A 27195-nucleotide genomic window follows, 5' to 3' on the forward strand; every position below is an offset into this window, starting at 1 on the left:
TTAACCCCAATTGCCCTCCAAAAAGCAAAAAAAAAAAAAAAGAAGAAGAGTAAGGGTGGAGCATCATCAGTTAATGAAGTCAGCCCACCTTTCAGGATAACTGTAGGAAGGAAGGCTTCACTTGGTTATTGTGATTTGTGATTCTTACATAAAATCTTAAATGTTTCCTTGTATTGTTCAATTATTTAACTATTACTTAATCCAAACTCTTAAAGGTTTCTGCCTGGAGAGACTGGCCACCATGCCAGAATTAAATCAAATTCCTTGGATCTCTGCCTGGGCTTAAAAGCAGCAGTTATTCTGAGCTGACCCAATGACAGCAGGTGTGATTCAAACGGTCCGTACAACTTTATATGTATTTCCTAGTATATGTGTCTTGAAGTCCCCAGGAGGGTGATAATGGGGAGCAAGAATGCTTAGGGTAGCTCTTTATATAAGTGTCAAAGGTAAAGGGGGCAGGGAATTCTGCGTTAGAAGGCTTTAAAGAAGTAGAGGCAAAGGTTATGGGCAGCTGAGAATTGTCACCATGTGCCCTTAAAATAAAAAAGGAAAATCTATTAACTTATGGACAATCATCTTTCTTCTTTTAACATGCTAAGAGTACTGGGCCTCAGAAATTAACATGTCACCAGGAGTGATCGTAAATCTATATCTGATTTAAGCTAAAATCTGTTCTGAATGGCATCTGACTGTGCTCTCCGGTCAGGATTGTTATGGTAAATTACAACCTAACACAAAAAGGCATTTGTTATTTGGCATTAGGAAATGTATTAACTGCACGGCCCCAAGAAAGTCCCATCTCCTCAACTCAGCATTCTGTTAGGGGGTAATGCCAGCTCCCACTCCCAGCGTCGCCCTGAGGACCACAAGACTCACAGTGCCGAGGCCGCTGCCCTCTCAACGCTGGTTGCTTTTATCATCTCCTTCATGCTTACCTGACCAGTGATGGGTTTTATTTCAAACTTCCAAAGACATGATATGGTTATGTTTCTAAATTCTCTTATATTGTGTAATCTGGTGAACTACCAGCAATTTCTCTTATTATCTAGATATTATTAGACTTAGAACGCTACTGCTTAAGGAAAAAAAGAATGAACAGATTAGGAAGCTGTTAGACCATTCTACCACGCCTGCCGATCAGCTGCTACAATATTCTGAAGGACTGTCATGTAAGGACTTAAACTTTCAGTTCTGCCTACATTAAGAGGGAGTTTCATCTAAAATTATTTGGTCATCACTCAAGAGAATCATGAGTTTGTTAATTGAGTTACTTGGAGTTATTGTCACAATGTTAAAACCCATCAGGTATTTACATAGGTATTTTTAAAGGAAAATTGGTAATTGTATAAAGACCTTGTAAATCACACACACACACGTGTGTGTGTGGAGATGTATGTACATGTTCATCTGGAGATTTACAGCAAGTGGCCCATGCTGTTTTCTAGGGATTTTAGTGAACTATCGCATATCCCTCTCCATGTGGAATCCCAGAATGTAATTCTTTTTCTTGAATTCTAGTGATATAAAGAAAAGGTAAGAAAAAGCCACAAGGCATTGTTACTGTGATAAAGCTAGTTTAATTGGGTGGGTTTCTCGGACTTGGAGAAACTGAATCTCCTCCCCATTTTCAGCGCCTTCCGACTAGAGGCAGATGGTGCAGCTGGGTTAACTTGGTGGTAATTAGGAATTCATTTTGTTACAGTACTTTGGGGATTTATTTATGTCACTTGATTTTACACCAACTTAGTCTTGATAAACTCCAAATTTAGAAATTTATTTTTGCCTTATGGTTGAATAAGAGAGAGATTTCTCATTTCAGAAATTTCCAGCTAATTCACTTCATGAAAATTTAGCGATTATCCTTTTAACTTCAGGATAAATTTTAAGCTGTTTTTAAGAAGGGGAAATAATGTCAGAAAGGAATATTTAAGTAAAAAAAATCTTTTGTAAAAGACTTGTGTGTGATTTTTAGAAGGACTGACAAATTTTATTTTTAAGTAATTTACTGCAATAATTCGAAGATATTAAGAACAATTGTGTCCAGACCTACTGTGATGAGTAAGACTGTTTGCAGAGAAAGCTTTTGTGGGACCCTGAATGCTCTTTTTGAGTCTCATTCTTAGGTTTGTTGTGTCCTTGGACTGTCCATAAATAGGTGCTTTCAGAAAAATGTCAGTCAGCAGCTCAATGGAAGCAACATCTGAGATCTAAGGATAGTGAATAGTTGTGCCTGGAAATGAGGCAGGGAGGTTACCTTGGGAAAGCTAGGGCTGTATTCTTCTTGATTCATTTTCTCTACAAAAACTCTGTCTGGGGTAGCTATGTGGTGCAGTGAATAGAGCACCGGCCCTGGAGTCAGGAGGACCTGAGTTCAAATCTAGCCTTAGACACTAAACACTTACTAGCCATGTGACCTTGGGCAAGTCACTTAACCCCAACTGCCCTTCCAAAAAGCAAAAAAAAAAAAAAAAAGAGCTCTGTTCACCTGTTTCCATATGCTAGGCTACTTAGAGTGGTGTAGGCCTCAAGGGCCAGTTTTGATGCTATTATATAAAATCATGTCCCTGCTTATGACTCATATTTCTATTATCAGAGCAGACAGTGGAAGTCTGCCACTGCAATACTGGGCCTATTAGTTATTAGATTAATAGTAAGGCAATTACGGTAATAAGCTGCAAGTGGGGAAAGATCTTGCTCTCTTGATCTGAATTTGCTGTTATCCTGTGGCCATCCCAAGGCAAGAGTTACACTAGCACTTGAACTTGTGTATGTGTAAGATTCAACTCCTGAAGCACCTCATTCTTTCAGAATGCTGTGAGTATAGTTAGACAGAGGTAAAGACACTTGTGAAACAAAGATGTCAATCTACTAGGCTGTAAGGTGAAAGCCAGGAACCTCTTTTGTTTTTGTTTCAAGGAACAGGCTTTCAATACAGTGAAGTTACTGACAAGCAGTGACCTGTGAGCTATGCTGTGTCACTTTAATGGGAAACCTGATTTTACTTACGTTGGTTATTTAATCTGGGATTGGAGCAGGTATGGAGATGCATGCAAACGGCTTAGAAGTCGCCCAAAAGATGTCCCAGCGTTTAAAGAAATTCTGAGAGCAGGAGTCTGTGTCTACGTCCATTCACACAGTTAATACTAAGCCTGTTTATAGGCAATGTTTCATGTAATCTGTTCTCTGCATATAATTTAGGATTATTACATTTACACACCCCAAGTCTTTTGTCATTTGTTATTAAGCATCTTAAAGCAAATTTTTTTGTGTAATGTTGGATTTGGGAATGAAAAGCATCTACTTAGAACGAGTACTAGTTACACCAGGATAAGCTGTGATTTTCTGTGACTTTTCCCTTATTGTTACCAATGTGAGATTAGAGTCAGTACTTGTTATATAGGATATGGGATCTGTGAGAGTTGAATCCACCTGAAGCTCTGATTACTGAAACTTGCTACTGGTAAGTGACATCAATCTGGCATGATCAGGCACCCTGGTATGATCGAGGAAGGCTACTGGGCCAGTGCACTGATGATGCCAACAAGCCCATGGGCTTATACACATGAGCTGCATGGGGAGTTCTCATGGGAAAGGCACGGAGCAAGGCAGGACTCTCCTGACTATTTCTTCGGTGTGACCTTTCCTCCTGAATGGCTGACTTTAAGCCCGGCTCAATGCAAGCTGGCTACTTACCTAACTTTTGCCTGGAACTGACATCAAGAGAATATTTTCCCTTATATGCCTATTCTTTTACAGCAGATTTCTATAATTGTATCAGACAATCAGAGGCCAATCCTGGAGCACATCTGAGTTACTACTGATGGTAAGGTGCAGATGGTAAGATCTGAGCTATCTGGCCTAGAATGTTAGTCTTTCCATATCCCAAACAACTATGTATTTAGCCCTGACATCTGTTACTAGCTATGATTCCTCTGGAAGTTAAGGGCCTTTAATTTCTCCCAGTGGCATGGAGATAATGATGCAAAAACCTGTGAGACCAGGCCATGATTCTGTTACACAGTAAATATCCTGACTGTTACAGCTCTGGGTTAAGGACAGGAATGTTGGTACAATTAGTAATCTTAGAAGAAGTATGGCTTGTGGACTACCTTGTAAATGCTTTAAAGAGACATCTACTGCTGTTGAGGCAATCTATCTGAACATGGTTAGAAGCTGAAGATGTTTTATTATAAATAACTTACCTGATCTGCACCATTTTAAAACTAATTAATGTATTTATACATCCCATCCCACAACCTTTTGTTACAAATGAAGTTAATATGGTGACTTTTAATGAATTCATTTTTGTATTAGAGTCCATCTTTTTATAAAGAATGCTCTGTTCTTCACTCCTTATCAGACTATCATCTACCTAATGGCGGCACGAAAAATGCCAACTAGAGAAACTGGGCTCTAACTTTCTGTTTGTATCTGAGTTTCCTATATATATCAACATGACAACTGGCCAAACACGTAAAAGTAATTGGCCTAAAAATGCGAATTCTCTGGTCTAAAAGTTTCCAAATTTGGTTTTCTAGTCAGAGACGTAAGGTTTCAACTAACTTTTCATTAGCTGACTGCTGTAAAAGTACATTTAAAATTGTGTTAATCCCAATTTTGTAGGAAATGTTTAAGAGAGAGAGAATTTCTACAAATGACCTGAGCCAGAGAAGAGCCGCCCTGAGACCAGGCCTGAACCGCAGTGCTGCATCAGACAGTGTCCTAAGAACCAGAGAGCCCTCCGAGCCTCCGATGGACAGGCTTGCTTATCAAAGAGCACCACCCCCTCACCCCTGTCCTCTCACAAGTCCCATGGTTAGAAACCCTCATTGAAGTGTGTGATGTCAGTCAGTGGCTCACTGAGGAGGCCACGCCTCTCAGCAGAATCAAATGGCGGAAAGAGAAATGATTATCAATAACCAATGATTTGGGGAGGGCCAGAGCTCCCCCCTTTTCTAAAGCCCCTTGAAGGACACTGCTAATAACGAGATTAGACCCACCCTGGGGCCGCCACTGTCTCCTGCTCAGGCTTGGGCAGGGCATACATTCTTTGGACCCAGAGCCCTAAACTGGGAGTGGTCTGGGTACAGAGACAGTGTCTGTTCAAGGGTGACAGGATGTCACACTCAGCCCCTCATTTTCATATAGCCCACTTCCTGTTGTATTAGCCAGAGCTGACTGCCACTCCTCTTCCACAAGAACACTGAAACCCTGAGCCTGCTGCCATGACGGTCTCTGGTCTAAGAGAGATGGTCAAATGACCACCCTTTTATTAATAAGATGCTAGTCTTATTAATAAGATGCTTAAATTACTCAGCAACTATGTCTCTCAAACCTTTTTAATCACCACACCATCAAGGCGACCCTGTGCCTAAAGAATTCCTTCTTCAACAACCTAGACAAGTGGCCATCCACTCTGAAGACATCCAGAGAGGGGAAAAGCACTACCTCCCGGTGCAGCCCAAACCCCTTCAGGGTAGCTCTAATTAGGAAGGGTTCCTTCATCTTAAGTCTAATGCTGGCTGCCTCTCTGGAGCCAAACAAAACAAGACCAGCCCCTTTTTCACTCTGGGAAGACAGAGCTCCTGTTTCCTGTGTCCTCTCCTCTCCTGGCTAACCACTCATAATTCCCTCCACCAATCCTTTCATGGCCTGACCTCCAAGACCCTCTTCTGAGACCCATTCTAGATAACTGATGCCCTTCCCAAAATGGGGCTGGTTTTCCAGAATGCAGGCACTAAAGAAAGGGAGAAAGAAGGCCAAGTCAGTCTTGCTTCTCTGGGAAAAAAGGAGCCGAGCCCCCAAATCAGGCAAGGACCCCCTTTCCGCAGGTGTGATCCGTCAGTCGCTGCTGATCTCGCCACACTGGTCTGCAAACCCCCAGACGAGGCTGAGCTGGCTTTGCCCAGACTGTCTGCCCTGACTCACGGTTGATGAAGAGCAGCAAGATGCACTTCTTCATAGAGTAGTTGGCATTGGAGATGTAGCCACCCATTCGGAAGGCCAGCACTGGGTCCTCACAGCTCACCTCAATCAGCTCTCTGTTTAAATGAGAAGAACTTTTCAGCACAAGAGAAAACCCAGGGCAGCTGCACCACCACAGGAGGGTCCCAGGGCTGGGAGAAGACTTGGCAAGTCAGTACATCCCTACCTGCCACCAGGCCAAGAGCTCTCATCTCAATACAGCACCACCTGTGGACGTGAACACAAGGCCAGTCCCCTTCATCCCTGGAGGGACCCACTTGCTAATGGACCCCACCTGTACCCTGTAGTAAAGAGTAGTGAGGATTCTGGGAAGATGGTGGAATAGGGTAGGCCAGAAAACTCCAAGCCCTCCAGATTTCCTCCCCAAACAAGACAAAATGGAGCATCAGGGTGAATGTAGAGAGCTGGGGCAGAAGAGCTGTCCTCCTGGGACAACTGGAGAAGATCCAAAGAAAGGTCCCAGGACCCAGTTTTGGCTCTGCTGAGGTGCAAACACCTCCAGGCTAGCTCTGCCAAGATGGCTAGCAGCAAGCCCTGGGGTAGCCAAGGTGGGAGGTAGGCGTGGCCCAGCCAGGGCAGTGTGGGGAGCTGGGCAGGAAGGACACACCGCAGACCGCGGGCACTCATAGGAGAGCTGAGCGCTTGCTCTGAGGTCCAGGCCAGCGGGCAGAACTCAGGGTCACAGCCCTGAAAAGGTCTCAGGGACCAAGAACATTTCCAGTATAGTTTTCCAGTATAGTGTGCTGGGGGGGGGGGGGGGGGCGCTCCAGCTGTGGAATAGAGCAGGGAAGGAGTGCAGAGGTTGGGACCAGGACAAAGCTCAAAAAATAACAGACCTGAGACCAGCAGCGTCATTCCCCACACCCCAAGACTACAGGTGATCAGAAAAACAAGCGGCTAAATTTTTTTTACATGGGCAGGCAAAGGAGAAAGAACCCAACCATAGCCAGTTACTATGGAAATAGAGAAGACTAGGTAGAGTTCATATTGAGAGGAGAATACTGAAGCAAAACAAGCCTCCTCTACCCCAACACTAACATCAAATGGTCACCTATCCATAAAAAAGAGTAAGGAAAAGGTTTTTTTTTTTACAAAAAAGCAATCCAAGAAGAATAAGATTATGAAAAGAGAGTCAATCAAATGGAAATTCCTCTCCAAGGCCAGATGAATTTACAAGTGAATTCTATCAAACATTTAAAGAACAATTAATTCCAATATTTTATAGACTATTCAGGAAAGTTGGTGAAGGAGGAGTCCTACCAAATTCTTTTTATGATGCAAATATAGTAGTGATACCTAAATTGGGAAGAGCCAAAACAGAGGAAGGAAATTACAGACCAATCTCCCTCATGAATATTGAGGCAAAAATTTTAAATAAAACATTAGCAAAAAGACTACAGCAACTCATCACAAGAATGATACAATTTGATCAGGTAGGATTTATTCCAGGAATGCAAGGATGGTTCAATATTGGGAAAACTTTCAGTATTATTGATCACATCAACAACAAAACCAGCAGAAACCACATGATTGTCTCAACAGATGCAGAAAAGCCTTTTGACAAAATACAACACCCACTCCTATTAAAAACATTAGAAAGTATAGGAATAAATGGAACCTTCCTTAAAATAATAAGCAGCATTTATCTAAAACCATCAGCAAGTATTATATGTAATGGGGAGAAGCTAGAAGCATTTCCCATAAGATCAGGGGTGAAACAAGGGTGTCCACTATCACCCCTCTTATTCAATCTGGTAGTAGAAATGTTAGCAGTATCAACAAGGGAAGAAAAAGAAATCAAAGGAATTAAGTTAGGCAAAGAAGAGACCAAGCTATCACTCTTTGCAGATGATATGATGATATACTTAGAGAATCCTAGAGACTTAAGTGAAAAACCACTTGAAATAAATAAATTGGACAAAGTAGCAGGATATAAAATAAACCCACATAAATCCTCGGGATTCCTGTATATTTCTAATGAAATCCAACAGCAACAGATAGAAAGAGAAATAGCATTTAAAGTTACTGTAGATATTATAAAATATTTGGGAATCTACCTGCCAAGACAAACCCAGAACCTATATGAAAACAACTACAAAACACTTTCAACACAAATAAAAATCAGATCTAACTAACTGGAAAGACATCAGTTGCCTGTGTCTGGGTCAAGCTAATATAATAAAAATTATAATTTTACCTAAATTAAATTACATATTTAGTGTCATACCAATCAATCTACCAAAAAAATTACTTTATAGAGCTAGAAAAAATAGTGACAAAATTCATTTGGAAAAACAAAAGGTCCAGAATATCAAGGCAATTAATGAAAAGAAACGCTAGGAAAGGTGGCCTAGCCATACCAGATTTTAATCTGTATTATAAAGCAGCAGTCATCAAAACTTCTGGTACTGGCTGAGGAATAGAGGAGTGGATCAATGGAATAGATTAGGTACATGAGACTCAGCAGTCAATGACTATAGTAAACTACTGTTTGATAAACCCAAAGACCCCAGCTTTGGGGATAAGAACTCACTATTTGACAAAAACTGCTGGGAAAACTAGAATATTGTATGGCAGAAACTGGGCACCATATACCAAAATTAAGTCTAGATGGGTGCATGATCTAGGTATAAAGGTTGATACTGTAAGCAATCTGGGAGAACAAGGAATATTTTACCTGTAAGATTTATTTATGGAGAAGGGAAGATTTTAGGACCAAACAAGAGTTAGAGAGCATAACGAAATGCAAAATTGGATAACTCTGATTACATTGAATTGAAAAGTTTCTGTACAAATAAAGCCAATGTAACCAAGATTAAGAGGTAAGTGGAAAATTGAGAAAGAATTTTTACAACCAATGTCTCTGATAAAGGACTCATTTCTAAAATATACAGAGAACTGAGTCAAATCTATAAGAATACAAGTCATTTCTCCATTGATAAATGGTCAAAGGATATGAACAGGTAGTTTTCAGAGGAGGAAATTAAAGATATCTATGGTCATATGAAAAAATGCTCTAAACCACTATTGATTAGAAAAACGCAAATCAAAACAACTCTGAGGTACCACATCTCACCGGTCAGATTGGCTAAGATGACAAAACAGGAAAATGATAAATGCTGGAGAGGATATGGAAAAATTGGAATACTGTTGGTGGAGTTGTGAACTGATCCAGCCATTCTGGAGAGCAATCTGGAACTATGACCAAAGAGCTATAAATAAGTGCATACCCTTTGACCCAACAATACCACTTATAGGGTTGTATCCCAAAGAGATCACAGAAGTGAAAAAAGGACCTGTATGTAAAAAAATATTTATAGGAGCTCTTTTTCTGGTGGCAAAGAATTGGAAATCAAGGGGTGCCCATCAACTGGGGAATGGCTGAACAAGTTGTGGTATATGGATGTAATGGAATACTACTGTGCTATAAGAAATGAGGAGCAGACAGACTTCATAGTAACCTGGAGAGACTTATATAAACTGATGTTGAGTAAGAAAAGCAGAACCCGAAGAAATCTGTACACAATCACAGACACAATGTATGTGATGATTAACTTTGATAGACTGGGCTCCTCTCAGCAATGTAAGGTTACAAGACAACTCCAAAAGGACTCATGATGGAAAGAGATGTCCACATCCAGAGAAAGAATCCCAGAGTCTGGATGCAGACCAGAGCAGACTCCCCGCTCTCTTTCTTTTTCTTGTTTTGCTTGGTTTCCTCTCTCCCACTGTTCATTCCATGGGTTATAATCCTTCTTTAGAACCTGACTAATGTGTAACGTGAAGGTATTTGGAGATCCTGTATTTGACCGCATGCTGCCACTGGGTGGGGGGGAGGAGTGGGAGGGGAAGAAAATTTGAAACTCAAGGGATTACGGTACTGAATGTTGTAAACTAAAAGTAAATAAATTAATTAATATTTAAAAAAACAATCCAAGAAAAATAAGATCATGAAAAAAAAGTCAATCAACTGGAAAAGGAGACCCAGAATCTTAAGGAGGAAAATGACTCCTTAAAAATTAGAACAGGCAAGGGAAACCCAGCAAAGTTATAAGAGACCAAGAAATAAACAAAATATAAAGAATGAAAAAATAGAAGAGAATGTGAAACATCTCATAAGAAAAGCAACTGGAGAAAAGATCAAGAGAAAACATAATAATGATCAGACCTACATGAAAGTTAAAAAAAAAAATCTTGATAAAATGATACAAGAAATAATTAAAGAAAATTGTCTTGAAGCATTAGAACAAGAGGGAAAGTAGAAAAAGGAAAAAATCCACCAATCACTACCTGAAAGAGATCCTTGGAAGAAAGCCTACAGGAATATCACAGTCAAATTCTGAAACCCCCAGATTAACGAGAAAATATTACAAGCAACAAGAAAAAAAAACAATTTCAATATGGCGCAGCCACAATTGAAATTACACAAGACCTAATAGCGGCTACACTAAAAGACACGGGTCTTGGAGCACAGTTTTTTGAAGAGCCAACGAACCAGGGTTGTAGCCAAAAATATCATACCTAGCAAAGTGAAATATACTCCTGAACAACAACAAAAAAGGTTAGTAAACTGATAGACTTTCAGAATTTCATTGCAAGAAGACCAGAACTTAATCGAAAATCTGACATAGAAGATTTAGGAGAAATGGACTCAATCAGGGCAGATTTCTTACTTTTTATACACAGAAATGTAAACTCTGTCTAAGATTGTCATTAGTTATTGGGTAGTTCCAAAGAAAGACTGGGGTAGAGACAAATATGATGCGATTCTAAGGTAAAAAGAGTCATTATCTCATACAAATGAGGTGTGAGAGGAAGAACTGATACAGAGGAGGGCTGCTAGTGCTGCAACCCTGCTCACTGGAGGGTGAGAGAACAGGACGGGCGCATAGTTTAAGACTTGGGAAGGAGATGGGGGAGTGGATAAGGGAGGGACTCTTGGAGGAGTGGGTAGGTTAAGGAATAGGGAGCAAGGAAGCAGGTAGAAGTAAAGTGAGGAGGACAGGATAAACAAGGAGAGAAGGTCAGTGAGGAAAAATGGGAAGGAGGAAAGCACACGAGTAATTGTAGCTTAGAATGTGAATGGGACAAATTTACCCATAAAATGCAAATGATAGTAGATTAAAACTTTGAATTCAACAGCTGCTTTCAGAAAACATTATAAAAATGAGAGATACACAGAAAGATAAAATAAAGGGCAAGAGAAGAATTCATTATGTGAAAAAAGCAGGGGTAGTAATCATGATCTCAAAGTTAAAATCAATTTAATCAAAAGGGAAAATTAGAGAAATTACATTGTGTCAGCAATATTATTCAAAACTGTTTGAGACCATTTAAAATACCTAGACAGTATAAAATATCTGAGAATTTACTTGCCAAAACCAACACAAGAATTATATGAACATAAAATATGAAATAGTTTTTATACAAATAAACTCAGATCTAAAAAAGTGAAGAAATATTTATCATTCATGGGTAGTTAAAGCCAATACAATTCTTAAAATGACAACTTTACCTAACTAATCTATTTATTCAATGTCAGCCCAATTAAATTATTAAAAATTATTTTACTGAGTTAGAAAAAAATAATTAAAAAGTTCATTTGGAAGAATAAAAGGTCAGGAACTTTGAGGAAAACAGGGAAAAAAGATGTAAAGGAAGTGGATTCAGCAGTGTCAGACCTTAAACTGTATTGAAGGATGAGTTGAAGTAGAAGGACAATCCTTATTATTTTAAATAAAAACTTTCTTGTACAAATGAAACCTATGTAGCCAAAAGGGGAGGGAATGCAAAAAATTGGGGGAAAAAACTCTTACAGGCAGTCTCTCAGAAGGGATGTGACTGGGTTGAAATATAACTGTGGTATAGGAAATGATGAGTGGGTTGATTTAGAAAAACATGGAAATAAACCCACATAAATCATCAGCATTTCTATATATCACTAACAAAGTCCAACAATAAGAGACAGAGAGAAATTCCATTTAAAGTTACTGCAGACATTATAAAATATTTGGGAACCTACCTGCCAAAACAAAACCAGGAACTATATGAACACAATTACAAAACACTTTTCACACAAATAAAGTCAGGTCTAAATAACTGGAAAAACATCAGGGGCCTGCAAGTTGGCCAAGCTAATGTAAAAATGACAATTCTACCTAAATGAATTTACTTATTCAGTGCCATACCAATCAGTCTACCAAAAAATTATTTTACAGAGCTAGAATAATAACAAAATTCATTTGGAAGAACAAAAGGTCCAGAATATCAAGGGAATTAATGGAAGAAACGCTAGGGAAGGTGGCCTAGCCATAGCAGATCTTAAAATGTATTATAAATCAGCAATCATCAAAACTACTTGGGACTGGCTAAGAAACAGAGTGATGGATCAGAGGAACATAAGACACAGCAGTCCATGACTATAGTAATCTACTATTTGATAAACCCCAGAGACTCCAGCTTCTGGGGTAAGAACTAACTGTTTGATAAAAACTGCTGGGAAAACTGGAAAATAGTATGGCAGGAACTGGGCAAAGACCAACATCTTACATCATATACCAAAATAAAGTCAAAATGAGTACATGATTTAAAATAAAAAGACTGATACTATAAGCAAACTTGGAGAGTGAGGAATAGTATTTCTGGAAAAAGGAAGAATTTAAGACCAAACGAGAGAGACAAGGTTATAAAATGCAAAATGGATCATTTTGATTGCATTAAGCTGAAAAGTTTTTGCACAAAGCCAAGAAGGGAAATGTGGGGAAGTGAGCTTGGGACAAGCCATCCAGGCCCAGGCTCAGTGCCCCAGCGGAGCGTGCAGCACAGCGTTCAGCTACACAGCACGGACAGAAGAGGCTATTCAGGAGAAGTGGCATCAGGATGCCCCAGCACAGAAGGAAGGAGCCGGGAGGAAGGATGGGGGACAGGCCAGAGCAGTTGGGTGATGATGGAGGTCCTCCCAGAGGAAAGGGCCAGGGGGTGAGGGGAGGGGGGCAGGCCCTAGAGCCAATTCTGTGACAAGGCTAAGCCTGCTGTGGGGAGGGCCTCCCAGCTCCCATCAAGGCACTCTCCAGACTCTCCCTCCTCCTCTTTGCTCCCTTCTTCCCAGCTGTCTTCTCCACCAGAACGTAAGCTCCTTGAGAGCCCAGACCATCGGCTTGTGTGTCCTTCTATCACCAGAGCACAGAGGGCACTTGATAAAGGCTTCCCCCACATATCTCAACTCTGGACCTGCTTGATCCAATCAAAGTGGCCAACACTTCCAGGGCTACAGCACACAAGAAAGGCCTGTCAAGGCTCTTTCCTCCGGGTCTGCTGGGCCCCAGCAGGCACAGTCAGGAAAGGTTTTGTGGCCTGTGAGCTGAGCCTGGAATGAGGGGAGCTGAGCAAGAGGGGCCTGCTGGTCAGCTGGTCTGACTGTCAGTGCCTATAAAAGGAAGCAGCAAGAAACAAGTCCCCTGAAAAGGGGATGGGTCGCAGCGCAATCAGGAACACTCATCTACGTGAGTTCAAATGCAGCCTGAAACTTCCCAGCTGTGTGACCCTGGGCAATTCCCTTAACCCTGTTGTCTCAGTCTCCTCATCTGTAAAATGAGCCGGAGAAGGAGATGGCAAACCACTCCAGTATCTCTGCCAAGAAAACCCCAGACGGGGTCAAGGGGAGTCAGGCATGACTGAAAAACCATGGGAACAACAAAGCCAAGTGTGCGAGCTTCCAAGGCCACGCTGAGAGTGGGCATGTTGCCCTTGAGGGCACAAGGACTGAGAGAATCCAGTGGGTGTTATGGCCACCAAGGCGACCAGAACCACTCTGACAATAAGCACACGTTGTGAGAGCACAATTTTATACAACAATGTAATCATTCTCCTAATGATGAAGATGAGGATCTCTGACCCTCACAACCACCCTGGGAGGTGGGACTGAAAGAGCGCAGTGACTGGTCCAAGGTCACACAGGGCCCAACACAGGGAAGTGTTGAGCCAACCAAAAGGGTGGCACCTCCTCCCCCTGTGTCCTAAACTTCCTCTGGGTTGGCTCATGCGCCTCCTTCTCTGGGAGTCCTTCAAGATGCTGGGCTCCCAGCCCCCAGGAACTTCTCTGAGCACGGCCGCCCAACCCAATGGTCAGCTCATGGGCACCAGGACACTTTGTGGCTGCCTTATGTCCCCAGATCCTGGCGCAGGAAGGAGCTTCAAGAATGAGTGGTGGCTGGCCCCCTGGAGCGTGCAAAGAGAATCCCCATTAAATACCTGGGACCGAGAAAGGCAGGGGCAGCTGGAAGCACAGAGGAGCTGAGACCTCCATTTACAGCTGGGAAGAGGAGAGCGGGCTATGTTGGGGGGGGGGCAGGGTCCAGCAGCCCCCTGGCTCCCCGGCCATCAGTGAACAGTACTGCTGTGCCATCACAACCCGGGACCTGAAGCATGAGCCCTTCCTGGCAGCAAGGAGCTGTGGGAAAGGACCCCTGCCTACCTGCTCACAGCATTTCCAAAGATAGATCGGATGTTGTCCACCACGGTGGCATTCGGCAGTGTCCGAATGTCAGGCGTCGTCTCACCTTGCTTTTAATAAAACGAAGATAAACATTTATCAGGACATGAGCTGATGACAGGGAAGCCCTTGACACCAAAGACAGTAGCATTTTCAGATTCAAGCTAAATGTGGTCAGTAACCAACCTCAGGAAACAGGAGCCTGCCACCTTACTGGTTCTGCAGTCTTTTTTTTTTTTTGCTTTTTGCTTTTTGGAGGGGAAGGTAGGGCAGTTGGGGTTAAGTGACTTGCCCAAGGTCACACAGCTAGTTTTTGTGTTAAGTGTCTAAGGCCGGGTTTGAACTCAGGTCCTCCTGACTCCAGGGCCAGTGCTCTACTCACTGCACCACCTAGCCACCCTGGTTCTGCAGTCATTTTAAAGAGAAAAATCGAGAACATTCTTTCTTACACTGGTGAGGGGGGAGAAGGAAGGGGGAGTTGGAGAATGTTCTGGTGAGGGGGAGCAGTGGGAAGGACGGACTGCACCGAGGCTAGGAAAGGGACAAGACAGATGTGGAGAAGGGGAGAAGAGGTGGGCAGTTAGATGTAATTCGCTAAAGCCTTGCAGGTGACCGGATTTCTGCTGGAGAGAGGAGCAGGGAGGAGCCCCACTGGACACTGGCTGGAGTCTGAGCCCACCTGGGCAATGTCTCCACAAGGTGAACATCCAACAGAGGACGCCGCCGCGAGAGACGCCACAGGGGTGATGAGACTGCTCCTGGCAGGTACAAGCAGCAAGAAGGAGCCACGTCTGTGTTCTTGAAGTGACAAGGCAACCACCCCCCAGGCACAAAGTAGGAAAGAGGGCTGAAGGAACTGTTCCCCAAAAGGCTGCATCAACTCGTTTTTATAGAGAGAGAGTGAAAGCTCCGAGAGAAGGCAGAGAAGGAGGAGCTCTCCAGAGAGACCTCAGGGAAATACTCGGCTGCACCAGGAGGTTAAGGTGCAGCAGGAAGACCAGCAGGCTCTGTCCAGAAGAGTCATGAATGACCAGGCGGATCCACAGGCACCGTCGGGGCCAGAGGCCATCCAGGCTGAGAGGAACGGCTGCGTTCGGTGACTCCCAGCTGAGGGACGCTGAGGGAGTGCCTCCCAATGCTGGTCACACTGACCAACTCTTGTTACACACTCCTGCTCATTCATGTGAGGACTGTCATCAAAGAGAATCTAGAAAGCATAATCAAGTCGTGGCTAAGACACTGAAGACCTTCCCGAAGGTCAAGGTGGCATTTACAAGACCACCACCAGCTGAAGGTTAAAGGCTCAATTAGGAAGCGAATGAATAACTAGCTAAGAAGACGGGGTCTGAGGACATCATCTGGATATATGGACCATGAGTTGGCCCACAGAATGATGGGGTCTTCTTGGCTAGAGATAAAGTACAATCAACAAGAATTGATAAAAGATTTGTATTGAGTCTTATAAATTTCAGATGCTCATAGATGCTTGGTATGTGAATTGAATGAAAGAAAGTTCTAAATTGAAAGAGGAAGGGGACAGGAAGAAAGAAAACTCCACAGTATCTGTGAAGCCAGACATCACAGAGAACAGAATACACATGAGAGGGAGAAGAAAAGCAGGAGAGAAAACAGGAATTCACTGGAGAAAATGTCCAAGAAGATAGGAAACAAACTGAACAAGGGATCCCAACACAAGGAAGCCATGTGACCACAGGCATGACAGAGTCGGTGGGATCCAACACACAGGGGGAGAAAATTCTGGGAGGGCACATCTTACTCCAGAAAAGGCAGAACAAAGAAAAGGAACAGCAGAGAACCAGGGGGCGTGAAGACACACCCATGTGATGAAATCCCAGAACCGGAATGAGGGATTCCAGGGAGAAAGAAGACGCTGTTGGAGGACTCAGCCGGAGAACTAAGAACAGGGCAGGAAAGAGCGGCGCTGGGCAGCTCTGACACTCCAGACGTTTGCTGGCACTGCCCCTCTGTAGACTGGGTAGACGAGTGACTTGCCATAAAGAGGATTTCCTTTTCCAAAAGGTAGGGAAAACACAGGAATTAGAGAAGTGTTATCTGGCCCTGATTCTAATCAATAAGAAGCAAACGGCCACAAAGGTGGAAATTACTGGGCTGGAGGAGCAGAGGCCAACTAAGCAGATGCTGATAAGAGGAGCTTCTCACACTTGGGGGTCTGTGAACAAGGCTAGGAAGCACCCGCTGAGGAAGCTGGACCAAAGGGGACGAAAGGTCCTGAGATAGCATCCTGTGGACGTAAACGAGACTGATTTAGAATAAAATGGGGGCTCTCCAGAGAGAGATTTTTTAAAGTGATATCTATATAACTTGGAAATAAAAGCAGAAGATGGTCACCAAAAAGTGGCATGGTCTTGTAGGGGCTTTGTGGTCCTTCATGTGCGAGGCGTTTGTAGTTCTGTTGGTGTAAGAGGCCACGTAAAGACAAAATAGTGCTGTTGGTCGTGGCTTACAGGACGTGATCACAGCTGACGCACAGATTGTGATCATTTCTTGTACCAAGGGGAAGCCAATGATCTTTATATGGGAAGGATCTAAGAGAAATTTAAAAATATGTTGAAATCTAAGATGAGAGAGATGGTAAAAGAAATCCTACATACCAAGCCATGTGGCCCAGGTGACCCTGGCCCAGGTACCAAAGGAACTGAAAGATATCACTGCTAAGTCCCTGTGAAAAAATCTTACAAGACAAGAGATAGGAATCAGGTCACTTAACCCCGACTGCCCTGCCTTCCCACCTCCAAATGCAAAAAAAAAAAAAAATCTTAGAAAAACCTGGAAAGACTTGCACGAAATAATGAAGAATGAAATGAACAGAACCAAGAGAGCTCTGGACACAGGGACAGCAAGGCTGTTTTAAGGATGACTCTGAGCGAGACTGTTAATCCTCCGTTTTGGCTGCTGCCTCTAAGGAAGGACAAGCTAGAAGAAGTCCAGAGGACAGTGACTGGGATGAAGCCACGTGAGGCAATGGACAATAAGCCAAAGAGGACTAACAGGCAGTCCTCAAAGGGAAAATCCAAGCTCTGCACAGACATGCAGAGATGCCCCAAATCACTAATGATGAGAGAACAAATGAATCAATGAAAGTAACAGAAGTTCTACCTCATACCCATCAGGGACTGGCCAAGGTGACAAACAAGAAAAGTCACTGGGGAGCTGGGAATTGATCTCTGGGACTGGCCCTGACCCTCTGAGCCGGCACTGGCGGCAGCAGCAGCACCACCTGCAGGCTCCTACCTCAGAGAGAACAAGGGAAGGACCCCAAGGTCAGTCTGATCTGTGGTGGGAAGGAAATGGAAACTAAGGGGGTGAGGTGGAGTGGGGTGGCTGGACAAACGACGTTGCATTGCAGCACCACAGGAAGTGACCAGGCATGGTCCCAGACAAACGGGAAGGCCTGTGTGACCTGCTGCAGAGTGAGCTGGGCAGAGCCAGGAGCACAGCCAACAGCCCCTCCCCAGCTTGGGCAGGGCAGCGGCGACCTCAAGGGCAGCAAGAGGTGAGAAGAGCCTCGACCCTGCCAATGTGGCCTGTCCATCCTCTGCTAACCATGTATGCTGCTATGAGGCTCCTGCTTTCTTTCACCTGACGGGGGAATAGAGAAGGGGGACTGGGGAGGGGGGCGGGCAATGGGCTTAACAAGAAGAAATTAAGGAAAGAAAAAAGAAACTTAACTAATTTAACATAAAAGGACAAGAAAGCTATGCTTGTCGCAGCTCCAGGTCCAATCACTTTTCTTATTTCACTTTATCAGAGGGAACGCTCCCTTTCTTTGGTGCATCAGGCTTGGAACAATGGCTGGCAGGACCTGGGGGGGATGTGGTTCAGTGGAGGCAGCAGAGCTGGTCTCCAGAGTAGAAGGCCCAGCCTCTGGCTCTAGAAGCCTGGACTGAGGATGAGACAGAAGGCTCCAGGAGCACGTGGCAACAGCCGGACCCCGCTCACTGGAGGAGGACCCATCAGGGTCTTCTAACTGTTCTGGGCCATCAACGCCAGTGAACAAGAAATAAGAGGTTTCAGGAGAAGAGAATGGACAAGACGGACATTGTTAACCCTTCCCCTTTTGGAGGATCTGTAATGGAAATCTGAACTGAAGGCCAAGCTCCCCTGGTGCCGGCCTTGCTGGGGGACTGGAGAGGGGCTGAGCGGCATCATTTTATCTGCAGTTTGTAGATCAGGAGAGAAAAGGAGTCAGATTTAAATCTCAAGAAGTGGAGACACAACAGGAACAGTGTCACCGTTATCAAACCACTTCAATCCCTCCTTATTTTCATAAGCTACCACCTCCCCCAAATTGGCTACTCACTTTTTTCACTGAGAAGCTGACACCTGAATTGTGTATGGAATACCTGGAGAGAGAAACAACCAAGATGACCAGAGGCCCCAACTGTGTCCTTAGAGTGACTTCAGAAGGCGGCTCATTTTAACTGAATAAAGGCATTGAGCCGAGCAGCCCCAACACAGGGGGCACACTCGGACAGTCCGAGGAAGCCCCTTCACCTCTGTGCCTCAATTTCCTGAGATCTTGTCCCTGAGCCTGTGATCAGTGCGACCCAAGAATCCACACTCTCACTGGCTCTGTTCTAACAGTGGGAAGACTGGAGAAAGCTCGGGGCAGTAACGAGGGCCAATTACCCCCAAGGACAATTGCAAGCGTCTGCCCGCCCACCCGTCACCATCTGCCTTTGGCCATGGCCACCACCGCCATCTCCCCGAGGACGAGGCCTTACCTGCCAACAACTTCTAAGATTTTCCCATACTCTTCACTGGGATATTTTAAAGCTTTCCTCCTTGTGGCTATGTTGTAAAAAAGGTCTTCAACCTGAAACGAGACAGATCAAGGTCTCTCAAAAGGTCAAAGGCGACAGGACTTCAGCCCGACCCGAACCCAAACAGACGACCTCGATTTTAGGGGTGGTAGCACTGGGTGTATAAAAGGGCATGTAGGACTACAAGGAGAAAATGAGGGGGATCCTAAGACATTCAAGGCCAGAGCAGACCTGAAGGCAAACGCTCTTCATAATTAAACCACTCTCACATAAACACATTCTCACAACCTTCTTGTACGTCAGAGACAGCACATCTGCCTTGGGCCTATGAGCTAGGCCCCCAAACGCAAAAGGAACATGGGAATCTCATACTTTATTCGTTTAGTTTGACAAGGACTTTTCTTTCAGAAAATCCTGGCCTTCCACGAGCTGATGCGATGCCTCAGAACGTGGCAGCAGCAGTACTGCATGGCCAATGAGCTGGGCTCTATGACAGCTTGAGACGGCTCGAGAGGCCTGGTGAACAAGCAGTCTGCTCCAGAGGAAGAACGGAGCAGCCTGGAGTTTTACTTTACCATCACGCCCCCACCCCAAGAATGAAAGAAGCCCACACAGGGGCCCTGACCAGACAGCGCCCACACTGGCCCGGCCAAGGGGGCAGCTCAGCCTGGGCTGGCAGGAGCCAGGCCTTGGAACTTACAGGTCTGATTACAGTCTAGTCTTTCACAGCTGTTTTTCTCCAGAAAATTAGGCTTGAACATCTTCAGCTGTGAACTGCCTGTTCACAGCCTCTGACCACTGTCCACTGGGCGACAGCTCTTTAGTCCTACAATCAGAGTCAATTCCTCTTTACCCAACTGCCCTCGAGTCCACTCTGGCCTTGAGTGTCTCCCAAGACCCCTTATTTCAGGCAATTATCTTGACTCACAAAATCCTCAAGGAGGACAGCTCCTTGTATTCCTTTACCCCCTTTCATAATCCAATACTAACCCCCCTAAAAATCCACACAGTGTGTTTGGTAGAAGATCCAAGTATGTCTTGTCTCCATGTAAAACCTTTATCTGAGAAACTTCCTACCAGAGATTTTTTTTCCCTAGTTTTCCCTTCTACCTGCATTGGATTTGTTTGTGCAAAGCCTTCTGACTTTTATACAATCAGAACTATTCATTTTTTTTTCTATGATTATAAATGAATTTGCTAAACATGCCACAGTAAAAGATACATTTTCAAGGTCTAAACTTGTTTTGATCACAGTTTAACAAACACAGCTGATGACAACAGGGGAAGCTGTAGGCTTCAGGGCTAACCCCAAAGCCAGCCTTACAAAAAGCTGCAAAGTTCTCTCCAGGGGAGAAAACGTCCTCTCATCACAAACCTGTCTGAGGAAGGTTGGGAGACCTCTGGAATAAAACCCAGAAGGACCTATTTATTTAGCTAGCTAACTGTAGAGGTTTTGTTAGTTAGCTCTGGTGTAGACCAGGCGTTCTGTCATAGATCCCTTGGCAGTTTGGTAAGCCTAAGGACCCCTTCTCTGAATCATGGGTTTGTTTTTTTGTTTGTTTTCTGGGGTTTTTTTTTTGGAGGGGAGGAAGGCAAGGAAACTGAGGTTAACTGCCTTGCCCAAGGTCACACAGCTAGTAAGTGTGTCAGGTGCCTGAGGTTGGATTTGAACTCAGGTCCTCCTGACTCCAGGGCCAGTGCTCTATTCACTGCACCACCTAACTGTCCCTTGAATCATGTTTCTAAATGCTTAAATAAAACACAGAAGATTACAAACCAATTACACTGAAATACAACTACCAAACTTTTTTTAAACTAAGTTCATGGACCTCAGGAGCCACTGGGATCGAGCCAGAAGGCACCTTTGTTAGGGGACATTTAAGTCACCTCCTTCTCCATTTTGTGGCTAAGGCAGGGAGGGGAAGGCCAGTGCCCAAGGTCACACATGGAGGAGTGTCAGCACTGAGATTGGAAGGCACGTCCTCTCACTCGGGACCCCATGTGCTTCCTCCTGCACCACAATGTCTTGGTAATATTTTTTTTAACATTCTTTTTAAAATATTAAAAAATCTTGAATTTCAGATTCTCTCCCTTCCGTCCTAGAGAAGGCATAATAATTTGACACAGATCATCCACATGCAATCCTGCAAAACCTATGACCATATCAGTCAGGTCGCAAAAGAAAACAGACCAAAAAGACCAAGAAAATAAAGTGAAAATCCAGTCTGCTTTGTTCTGCACTCGGCCTCCATCAGTCTCTCCTCTGGAAGCAGACTGCCTTTTCATCAGGAGGCCTCCTGAGCTGTTTCAAACTATTGCAGGCAGCTAAGCCGTTCTCAGCTAGCCTGCTGCCACAATGCTCTGGGAGGCCCTGCCGACCATCGCTCACGGGAGGCCAGGCTGTTCTGAAAGCATCCTGCTCCTCCCTTCATACGGCACAGTCATTTTCCACTAACAATCATACACCACGGCTTGTTCAGCCTTTCCCCAGCTGCTGGGCAGCCCCTCCATTTCCAGTTCTTGCCCAACACAAAAAGAGCTGCTGTAAAATTTGTGTACATGTGGGTCCTTTGCCCTTTTTCATGATTCCTCTGGGATACAGACCTAGGAGTGGCATTGCTGGGTCAAAGGGTGTGGGCAGTTTTACAGCCCTTTGGCCTGGTTCCAAACTGCTGCCCAGAATGGCTGGGTCAGTTCACTCGGATCTGTAATTTCCCCACATCCCCTCCAACACCTGTCGTTTTCCTTTCTGTCACCTTTAGTCAACCTGACAGGTGTGAGCTGGTACCTGAGAGTTGTTTTAATGTGCATTTCTCTAATCAATAGTGACAGAGCATTTTTTCAGCTGATTTCTTCATCTAAAAAGTAAAAACTACCTGTTCATACCCTTTGACCCTTTACTAGCTAAGGAATAGCGTGTATTCTTAGACATCTGACTTAGTTCTACTGCACTTAGAGCCCAAAGGGAGATCACCTAGTCCAGATGTCAATAGCATGGAGGACGAAACAGGCCCAGAGAGGTCCCGTGAGTCCCTCAGATGGCCACCTACTGCCCTGCTCCTGACAGGCAGGGATACAGCAGCTAGAGCTGGGTCTCTACTACAGAAAGAAGGGCACGCAGTAAGATGCTCAGTGAGTGACAGTGGTCACTCCTTTAACCAGACACTGGGTGGTGAGTTCTGGGCCAGGGCAGCCTCCAGGCCCGGGCACCACCTACTGCAGGGTCCAGCCTCACCGTGATCTGTGTCCCCTGGTTTCCTGCACACGGCTTAGGAGGTGCTTTGAGTTTTCCATCCGCGTAGCTTGCTCTGAGCAGAAAAGAGAAGAGTAATGGTGAGCGCCTGGAGGATGGTGCTTGTGCCCCCCCAGGGGGCATGTGTCCTGGGTGCCCTCCCCTCCCCTGCCCCACATCTCCATCGGCCTTTCTGGGCCACCAGCCTCCTGCTTTCCCCAGCACCGGGCAGGAGGCAGAGACTTCACAGAGGCCGGCTGGAGGCAGGGGGGGCACTCCACAGCAAAGCCAACACCAGCCCCTCAACCTTCATCTTAGCCCCTCCAGCAGAGGGTTCTGAGAAAGGTGAGGATCCCCCCACAAGAGAGAGGAGATGGCCCCTCAGGGTGAACCCTGAGCAGTAAAGGGGGGCCCCTGGGACAAGGGGAGGAGAGCTGGAGCATCCCAGGGCCAGGGCTGGTCCCTGGGGAGAGCAAACCCCTCCGGGCTATGCAGCCCACAAGCAGCTTTCACTCTGGACAGGAAAGGGTACTGGCCCTCCCAGCCCAGGAGGAGGCAGACAAGCAAGGCCAGACCGGGCCAGAAGGAACCGGCTGAGACCAGATGGGAGCAGGAGCAGTGGGGAGGGGGCACTGCAGGCAGGGGGGGCTGCAGCTCTAGGCTTGGGGTCCCGGCCAAGGGGGAGAACTGAAGGAGGATCAGAGGCCAGAGGCACCATCCCCCACTCTGCAAAACTAAAGGTGGTTACAAAAACTCGGCTACAGAGAATTTAAAAATGCAGAGGCAGAGACAAAGCGGCCAGCCAGGGAGAGTTACCATGGCAACGGAGCCAGTGGCCATTATCTGCCCAGGAGGGGAGCTGAGCGAAAACCCTCTGCGACCCCACAGAACAAAGCCCGATGGTCACCTGCCCAGGACGGGCTCATGGAAAACTTAAAAAGGTTTTAAAAACCAAATGAGGGAGACTGAGGAAAAACAGGCACAAAGAACGGTCGAGAAAAGCCAGGAAACAAGACAGAGAGTCTTAAGGAAGAAAATGACCCCTTGACAATCAGACTAGGCGAAGGGAAGCCAGTGAAATTATAAAAGATCAAGAAATAGTGAAATGAAGGCAGTGTGGAGCTGATCTGAAGAGCAGATCAGGAGAGAAAGAAGGCACACCTGAAAGCTCAGGTCAGAATCTCAATACAATAACAAGAGACATAATTAGAGAAAATTATCCCCAAGTTTTAGAATAAGAGAGGAAAGTGGAAACAGAAAAAATCCACCAATCACCTTGGGAAAGAGACCCTGTGGGGAATATCAAGGTCAAACTCTGAAACCCCCCACCTCAAGGATAAAATATTACAAGCAACATGGACAAAACAATTAAAATATGGTGGTGTCATGGACAGAACCACACAAGACCCCTGTGGTCCAAAAAGAGCTCGGGTCCTCTACATACACTGAAGAACGAAGGAGCCAGGCTTCTGGCTGAAAAAACCACACCCAGCAAAGCCAAGCACAGTCCTGAGTGGGAAAAAAGGACGTTTGTTAAAAAAACAACAAAAAGTCAGCCGAACCTGGGAGATCTGACATACAAAAGCCAAGGGAGACATAAGGTGTATACCAAAGACTACCAAGGGACTCGACTGCCTTTTATCTAAGGTGGCTTTTAGTAACTGGGCAGTCCGTGAGAAAGACTGGGGATGCCTGAGGATGATGTGAGTGAGAAGTAAAACCATTCAGGGACCCTGAAAAAGAGTAATTATCCTCTACAAATGAGACGTGAGAGGAAGGACTGACACATCCGACGGGGGCCGAGGGCTGTTAGTTCTGGAAGCCTACTCTCATGGGGAACGGGCTCAAGAGGGAAGAGTACACATGTATCTCCAAGAGCATAAAGTCTTCTAAATTCATAAAGAAATAAAATGCTAAGGGCGGGGGGGAGAGGACAAGGGAGGGATCCCTGGAGGCGGGGCAGGTAAAAGTACAGAAGGACTCACCGGGACGGACATAAGAGATTGCACAAACACAGAAACAAAGACCAGGAGCAGAATTTATTAGGGAAAGTATGTGTCTATATGTGTCTGTGTGTGTTATACATCTACACATAAACACATCCTGCTTACCAGGAGCCTGGGAGGCAGCGGGGAGAACAAAGTAAAAAGTGCCTAACTGAGAGAAAAGGAAACAAAGAAAAACTGGACAGCTCTCAACACCACACTCAGGGTTTATGATGGAGGCTTTCCAGAAATGGGAATTTATTGTGATATATTTTGGATCCTTCCTCACGTTCTGCTGTGCACGGGACGTGCTTTTTTCTTATTTATATTTAAGTTTCAATATTTAAGTCAATCATATGTTTCTTTTTCTTTTCTTATTGTGTAGTTAGGTCTTAGTAAAAAAAAAAAAAAAGGAAGAAAATAAAGACTTCATATACCTGCCTGCTAGAAAACAATTACAACCCAAAGTTTGAGTCACTTCAACAAATATTTCTTAGGCAGCTACTATGTGCAAAGGAGAGGGCATCTGTAAAGTGCTTGGCACACAGTAGGTGCTCAATGAATGCTTGTCCCCCTCCCCCCAAGTCGCTGCGCTAGATCTGAGGAGATGGGGAAGGACAACAGTCCCTGCCCTCCAGGGACTTGTGCTGTTATTACAGGTAGAATACCAAACAAGTGGGTAAAGACAAAGAGGAGAGAGCTGGCCAAGTGGCAGGAGAGAGCTGGCCAAGTGGCTGGAGAGAGCATAGACATGACAGGAAAACGCTGTTTCTTGGATCCCCAGAGGGAGGTCTTCCTGCTTGGATCCCATACCACAGCCTCAGTGACGAGCACTCACTACATGCCCACTAGCTTCCAAGCACCTGTGAGTGGGACCCACAGCAGCTGGGTGAGAGAAGGCCAATGAGTCCATGAAAATCCTCACCAGCTTGGGGCTCACGGCCTCGGGACAGACAGCAGCAGGGAGGGCGGCCGCAAAAGAGGACACACCCGACCAGGCATGGCCCTCTGCAGCAGGCCAAGGCCCAGAGATGTGGGGCTCTGGGTGCACCCCATGAGGCCTTCTAAGGAGCCAAAGAGCAGTCATTAGCAGGCTCTGCCCGGGAATCCGGCAGAGGCCAGCAAAAGGAGAGGAAATGCCCGTACCTATACGCACACTTGGCGTCTGCTGTCTTCGTCGTCACGGTCACGTGGGCCACGTGGCTTATGCTAGCCAGGGCCTGCAGGAGAAGAAGGAGAATGTCTGAAAGCAAGCTCCCCTGCCCAGCCCCGGCCCACTGTGCATCACTCCTCTCAGCTCTCTTTCTCTGCTCTCCCTCCACCCTCTCCTCCTTGCAGGCAGCTCAGCAAGGGCTGCATGAGGGCCACTTCAATCCCCAAGCCTCAGCCTGGGTGCCGCTCAGGAGTGCCCCTGCTCCAAAACCACCACAGCTCCCTTTGCACTTCTGAAAGGTGGCCAAGCACTTTACCAAGATGTTTCTGGTGATGAAAGGGACCAAGAGGGTCCTTTTAGGCCATGCCAGGCCAGCCACACTGAACGCCTCCATACGCCAAGGGCTAAGGAGGGCCTGGGGTCCCAGGCTATCATCCAGGGTGAGGGAGACGCACCTATGTGACCCTGAGGGTTTGACTCAGAGCTACCCACATGAGAAACTGAGGAATGGGTCTGCCTTCCCTTCCCCCATCTGCATGGAATAATCATGGAGGCAGAAGAATGCCCAGTTCTCCTACTTTCCAACTTACCTCTCCCCGAAAGCCATAGGTAGAAATGCAAGCCAGATCTTCAAATGACTGCAGCTTACTCGTAGTGAACCGCTCACACACGATGTCCAGATCTTCTTTCTAAATGATTTTTTAAAACGGGGAGGGGGCAGACAGAGGATGGTGAACGAACCACGTTAATCATCACCTCTAAAGATGTCAGGTTACACTTTTAAAACATCTTATCCCCCAAGTAAATTCTTGGTTTGTCCAGTTTCCAGAACAAAAAGATGCGAATCTTTTCTTCAACCTCTTTGCTTCACCTCTCGTCAAACACTGTTTTCCTAGGGAATTTTACTTACCCTAATTCCAGTGCCATTGTCTTGAATCTGAATCAGTTTGAGGCCTCCCTCTTTAACAGTCACCTGGATACTTGTGGCTTTGGCATCCAAGCTGGCAAGGAGAGAAGGGGAACTCTAATGAATGTAAAGACATCTGAGTCAGGTGATAAAAAAAATTCAGCTCATTATCTGTGCTAATGCCTCCAGCTACAGTTATAAAATAGGAAGTTGGTTTTTCTTCTCCAAGTTTGGTAAAATCACTTCCGTGTCATAAAATGTGCATTCTTCTAACTGATCCCAAAAGCAACACACCTGTGCTCCAGACAGGGCCCAAATTAGGTTCTGAACTGGGTATTCACTGACTTTCCTCCTTCTCTTTCCCCGGGATTTTTACCTATTTCTCATAAGAAGTTTGGCTCATTCCCCAACCTTCGTGTCAGAACTCACAGTGCCGGAGGGCACACACACACACACACACACACGCACCACACGCACACACTATTTTCAATAAGCACTCCTTCTTAGGCGGTCTGCCCGGGCAGCATTCACGGGAGGCGGGCAGGGCTTCTGACCTCTTTCTTCACAGCGTGACCATTCGGAACGTTCTGCACGGCTACATACCTGTAACCCACACAGGCCTGCTTGCCTTCTCCAC

The 27195-nt window shown here is 45.3% G+C and overlaps 1 protein-coding gene across 2 annotated transcripts in view; it reads right to left on the reverse strand.

The window, feature by feature from the left end:
• MLH1 (mutL homolog 1) overlaps positions 1-27195 on the reverse strand; it is a 44444-nt gene that overhangs the window by 16126 nt on the left and 1123 nt on the right. The window contains exons 1-9 of one of the 2 annotated variants that reach the window (XM_069084318.1): positions 27162-27181; positions 26562-26652; positions 26242-26340; positions 25645-25718; positions 22517-22589; positions 19243-19334; positions 18819-18861; positions 14459-14547; positions 5929-6041 (exon numbers count right to left, since the gene is read on the reverse strand). In XM_069084318.1, coding sequence (XP_068940419.1) covers positions 5929-5995 — 67 coding nt within the window. In that variant the 5' untranslated portion in view covers positions 5996-6041; positions 14459-14547; positions 18819-18861; ... (4 more) ...; positions 26562-26652; positions 27162-27181. Of the gene's footprint in view, positions 1-5928; positions 6042-14458; positions 14548-18818; positions 18862-19242; positions 19335-22516; positions 22590-25644; positions 25719-26241; positions 26341-26561; positions 26653-27161; positions 27182-27195 lie in introns of those variants that run through there. The other variant, XM_069084317.1, reaches the window with a different exon arrangement.

Source organism: Petaurus breviceps, unplaced genomic scaffold, assembly GCF_028583685.1.
Source record: "Petaurus breviceps papuanus isolate PSGF00001 unplaced genomic scaffold, PetGlider_PUasm1.0 174, whole genome shotgun sequence".
In the NCBI taxonomy this organism is placed as follows: Eukaryota; Metazoa; Chordata; class Mammalia; order Diprotodontia; family Petauridae; genus Petaurus; species Petaurus breviceps.